Source organism: Eutrigla gurnardus (assembly GCF_963514095.1).
Source record: "Eutrigla gurnardus genome assembly, chromosome: 21".
In the NCBI taxonomy this organism is placed as follows: Eukaryota; Metazoa; Chordata; class Actinopteri; order Perciformes; family Triglidae; genus Eutrigla; species Eutrigla gurnardus.
This window is the reverse complement of record NC_139932.1, coordinates 13,054,549-13,059,548: the sequence shown is the minus strand read 5'-3', so window position 1 is coordinate 13,059,548 and position 5,000 is coordinate 13,054,549. Positions and strand designations below refer to the sequence as shown.

The window sequence follows — 5,000 nt, the reverse complement described above, 5'->3', positions numbered from 1 at the left end:
GTGGAGCTGTAATCTATCATAGCAGAAGTTCCCTTGCTCTTAAAAGCTGTAATCTATTTCACCCCCAACTTCTCCCCTGTGTCAACGCAGCCATTAGTCTCAATAAGCACCGACAAGAGGGGAGATGTGCTTTATTTGTGGAGGGGATGTCCGCCCTCGTCCAAGCCTCACGTGGAAGCACCTCACCTGGCTGAGTTACTCCACTGTTCTTGATCCTACGGCTCCTTTTCCACCAGTGTCGACGAGAATCTTTTTTTTCCACTTTCACCCCTCGGAATAAATTCAATAACCACCTTTTGCCCGATTGCGAGGCGATGCCAAAACGATTACAGTCGCGCCATTTTCCATTACTCTGATTTGGACTCCGAAGGCGCGGGTTAAAAACACTTGATCCCGCCGTGCCGAGCCCAGACAACGGGCCGACCCAGCTGAGGGAAGTAAGGGGGGGTTTGTTTTGTCTTTGTTACTTTGTCATACGCAATTCCATAAAGTCCCGCTTCCTGCTTTCTATTCAATTCCAGCCTTACCCTTGGCCTGGTTTAATACTGTTGTGATGATATATGCCGTATGTCTGCTTTCAGCGGCTCCTCGCTGTGAAGGGATTCACCTCCCAGGAATACTAAAGACTGACTTCCCAGAACCGAGTGCCTCTGTGAGGGACTGAGACGGTGAGCGGTTACATCTTCCCACTTGGTTATGCAGATCCAACCTCAAAACCTGCCGCTCTTTGGTTGGATACAAACGGGCGTTGGATGAAGTGTGACATAAAGTATATATGCACTTATTATTATACATTCAACTCCTTCCTCCTTCAACGGTAACACCCACACAAAAAGTTCCGTGTCTTAACCAGAAGAACTGTTTGTTTTAGAGGACTGAAGCTGCGACCTGATGGCTTCCTGCAACCTCTCTGAGTTCACATCCTCCTGTCAAACCGTTTAACTGAAGTGGAGATCTCGCTGCTTTTCTTCCACTCAGCCATCCTCAATGTGAACGTCACTTAACCTTCCCGTGAGGGCAAACATTAAATAAACATAACTGGGAGATGTACCCTTTAAACTTAAAAAAAAAGAAGGGTTCAAATGAGTACACACAGCTCCTGGTCCTCTCTTTATCTCTGTCCAATACACACACACACACACACACACACATAATGTACCAACCAGTTTGGCTACGTAGTTGACAACCAGCGAGTCAATCTTCTTCTTCCCCAGTCGAGGAAGATGTCTGTTGAGATGCTCTCGGAGCTTGTCAACCGTCTGCAATGCAAACAAAAAACACACACACACACACAGTGATTATTTTCTGTTTGTTTGTGTGTGTGTGTGTGTGTGTGTGCAGCCCGGAGTAAACCGTGTGTGCTTTAAGAATACTTTGCTGTGCACTCAGCAGGGTCAAATTGAGTTCAGCTTGACTTTTCCCTCGACAACAGTGTCCCAAAATGGATTTATCTGTGGAGGAGGGGGGGGGGGGGCGAAAGAGAAGAGAAGAGACCTGTGGATGTGAGAGGTGGAAAACAAGTCGACCTGATATTCTTCAAGGAGGAGGGAAAGAGAAAGGGGGAAAAGAGAGGATGGGGTAAAAAGATGATGGAGGGAACAAAGAGAGAAAGACAGCAGGACTGGGTCATTCTAAGAATAGCTGAGAGACTGCTAACATCTAGCCTGAACTCCATTAAATTGAAGCTATGTGCCGTTGAAAAACTCTGCTGAGCACGGGGAAAACCGGAGGATATGAAATTGTCCATCAAACGGCGTACAGTTTAAAAAAAAATAAAGGGACAGGGACCTTAAGATGCCCTTTTTTTTTAAAGTGTCGACTCATCTGAACCGTATCAGGAGCTTCACCTTAAAAGATGACTATGGAGAGAAATGAGTGTCTGTCAGCATTTCACTATAGATCTTTAGATGTCTATATATCATATGTTAAGAGGGAGAGTTCTGTTCATTTGTATGTCAAGAATCAAAGATGCCCAATGCATCTGAGGGGGGATTTCTACCATGAAGTGCTTTACGCTGCTTCACTGCCTCGTCTACTACAGCGGAGTGTCAGTGGAGAGGAAATATAGACACGATTATTCAAAAAGAAAAAGGATGTCAAAGTCCTGCTCCTTGATTTTGAGTGGCAGGATGTTAACTCTGCCTTTTCTTTTCTTTCTGGGAAGTTGAAAACCTTTCAGGCTTTTGAAACACTCGCATGTTTTTTCTTGACTGACTGAATGACTGGCCCTCTGACTCGGTGATTCATTTGGCTGACGGCGTTTCACAAGCGATGCTTTTAAAGCGAAAAAAGAAAAGGCGTACCAAGGCCACATTTCTGTGAAGGTTTTTGACGTCAAACTCGGAGCTTAATAGCACAGAAAAAGGCCTGAGAGCCTTGTGTCGGACAAAGTTTGTCCATCGGGCTAATGAAACCTGCGGTGCTTTTTACCCATCATGCACCTGACCCTGTGGTCATGCCGTCTTTCCTCCAGGCTCTCTATAATCCATCAACGGGTGTTCCGATTCATTAAAGGTGCTGGACGGGGCCGAGGTCAGGGCGGGCCAGGATCTCCACGCCAAATTCAATATCGAGAAATCTATTTCTTTATTTATCTGCCTTTCTCTGTGTGTGTGTGTGTGTGTGTGTGTGTGTGTGTGTGTGTGTGTGTGTGTGTGTGTGTGTGTGTGTGTCAGCAACTGATAGATTTCACTTCCTCCCTCTCTCACCAGGCCTATGAGCGCCCTCTGTTGATGGTCCTCCTCCTGGAAGAGCGGTACCAGCTTCTTATCTAGAAGAAGAGAGATAAAAGCAATCGTGGGAACTTGCACATAAAAAGGGAGGTTTGAAGAAAACATTTGATGATGCGTCCACGTGAGGCTGAAGGCGACAGGTAGCCTCGGACGCGGCGGTGCAGTCTCTGTTATCGAACGGATCGTGAAATAATGGAAGAAACCAAAACTCTGACTTGTTTACGTCTTTGATAAGGAGAGAGGGCTGAAGCGATGACAGTAATGAATTCTTTTTGCTTTAAAAATACACCAAAGCTCGGGGGTTATGGCTGCAATGCTGTGTCCTGTGTGTGTGTGTGTGTGTGTGTGTGTGTGTGTGTGTGTGTGTGGGTCACTTAAGATGAATTATTGCAGAAACGAACGCCATCTTTTGATCACTTCCACTGACGCCGGCTTTTTTGATGTTACAGTGGAATATGTTGCTGGTATAAATAGCACAAGCCCACTGCCTGATTCGCCGCTTGCCCGTTAGAAGTTATCAATTTAAATATTTTTTTAAAAGGGAATTGGCTGGAGTTGTTATTTCCAAGGTTGGGGTCGTTTCTGCGTCACGCGTTCGTTGAGCATTCGACCTCTCCGCTACGAGGCGGGTCTAATTTATCAAACTTGAAGCGTCGTTGAATAATGAATTAGTAGATACTCAACACAAGATTATCAAAATGATTGTTGATTAATTTGAAAAGTCATTCGTCAAGGTAAACGCTGAACTTTGCAGCTTCCATCTTCTGAAATATTCATAAGAATTTGCTGGGTTTTTTTCTCTATTTGATGTTCTTGACGACGGGATCTCATTGGTTTTCTCATTGGCGCTCAGAGGACGAATCCTAATTAAGCTTGATGTCGACATTTATGGTTTTATGCAAAAAAGAAATGTCTTGCTGTTGCACAGATTGCCATGAAATTTTTAACCGACGTTGGCGTCCCCCCTCCGGATGAATTGCAATAACTTTGCACTGGATATTTGTGATGCAGATAAAAATAAACATAACCTGTCTATATGACCTTCTGCTAACGTGGACTGGGGAACAGATTGGTAAACCGGTGAGGTGGCTTCTTCCACGAGTGTTGCAAAATGTGATCCACATGCAAACGTGTGTGTTTTGGAGAGGGGAATCTGGAGGGAGGCTGTGTGTGGATGAGATCACCCATGTGAGTGAACCGAGGTGAGGGAAGGTCCCGTGTTATGGTTGACGCAAAACATCTGCACCGGAGTCATGAGAGAGGTAACAAAATCCCCGCCGTTATATAATTGTAGCATTCTTCAACGCTGCTCTTTGAGAAAAAAAAACATATTCCCTTCACTCTATTTTACTCACACTCTTCCCTTTCTTCCTCCCAAGCTTTTATTTTGTTCTCTCTCCTCGGCTCGCTCCAAGATAAATTAGTGTGGTGGTTCTGTTTAGCTGAATTCTCCAGTGGGCATGAAGAATGCGACCTCAGAAGAACACACAAACACATGAGCGCACAGTTTTGAGCTCCATTATAAGCCAAGGTTTTGTTGTTATTTATGACATACACACACCCCTGTATCCTGCATGTGTGTGTGTGTGTGTGTGTGTGTGTGTGTGTGTGTGTGTGTGTGTGTGTGTGTGTGTGTGTGTGTGTGTGTGTGTGTGTGTGTGTCGTCTTACCGAGACACCAGGTGTCCACCATTGATAGAACTCTACAAAATAAGAAGAAAAGCTTTGTGTGAGAACAATCCCTCAAGCTAGCATTATAATAAGAGTCTTACTTTTTTTTTTTTTTTTTTTTTTGTAAGCCGAGGCAGTAAAATACTTCACTGCTGCAGCAGAAAAATATATATATATATCACAACTAGAAAAGCACAAAGTTTGTATGCAGGTGCCGGAGACAGAGACGCTAATTACGAAACCAAAAGGCTGTTGGTTTGATCCTCCGTTCCACCAGGAGAGAGGTATATTTAATTCAAGGTCGGTATTACAGGTCAAGACACTTGATCATAAACTGTCAGGGGGGGCTCGAGTTATGATCTCATTTCTAAGATATTTTAAAAGGGTATGCGCAGGTCAGCCGTGTGGATAACGAGAGCGAACGCCGGGTTTTGTAGAAGAGGTGAGACCTTCGAATCAGTGTTTTCTAGAGTGCTTGAAAACGTAACTCCTGGTGCACATTTATATTCATGCCGCCTCGCTTAGCGTGCGTAAAAGCACATCTATCAAAGGCTGTGAATTCATTTTGTTTAGGTTCCAGACAGGAAGACATCAAATC

At 44.5% G+C, this 5,000-nt stretch overlaps 1 protein-coding gene across 3 annotated transcripts in view; it reads right to left on the bottom strand.

Annotated features, from left to right (window-relative positions):
- gsap (gamma-secretase activating protein) overlaps positions 1-5,000 on the bottom strand; it is a 23,161-nt gene that overhangs the window by 7,893 nt on the left and 10,268 nt on the right. For all 3 annotated transcript variants that reach the window (XR_014599128.1, XR_014599129.1, XM_084038573.1), the window contains exons 23-25: positions 4,403-4,434; positions 2,709-2,770; positions 1,164-1,259 (exon numbers count right to left, since the gene is read on the bottom strand). Coding sequence is in view for 1 of the 3 variants with exons in the window: in XM_084038573.1 (XP_083894699.1) it covers positions 1,164-1,259; positions 2,709-2,770; positions 4,403-4,434 (190 nt within the window). In the remaining 2 variants the exon portion in view is untranslated. The remainder of the gene's footprint in view (positions 1-1,163; positions 1,260-2,708; positions 2,771-4,402; positions 4,435-5,000) is intronic.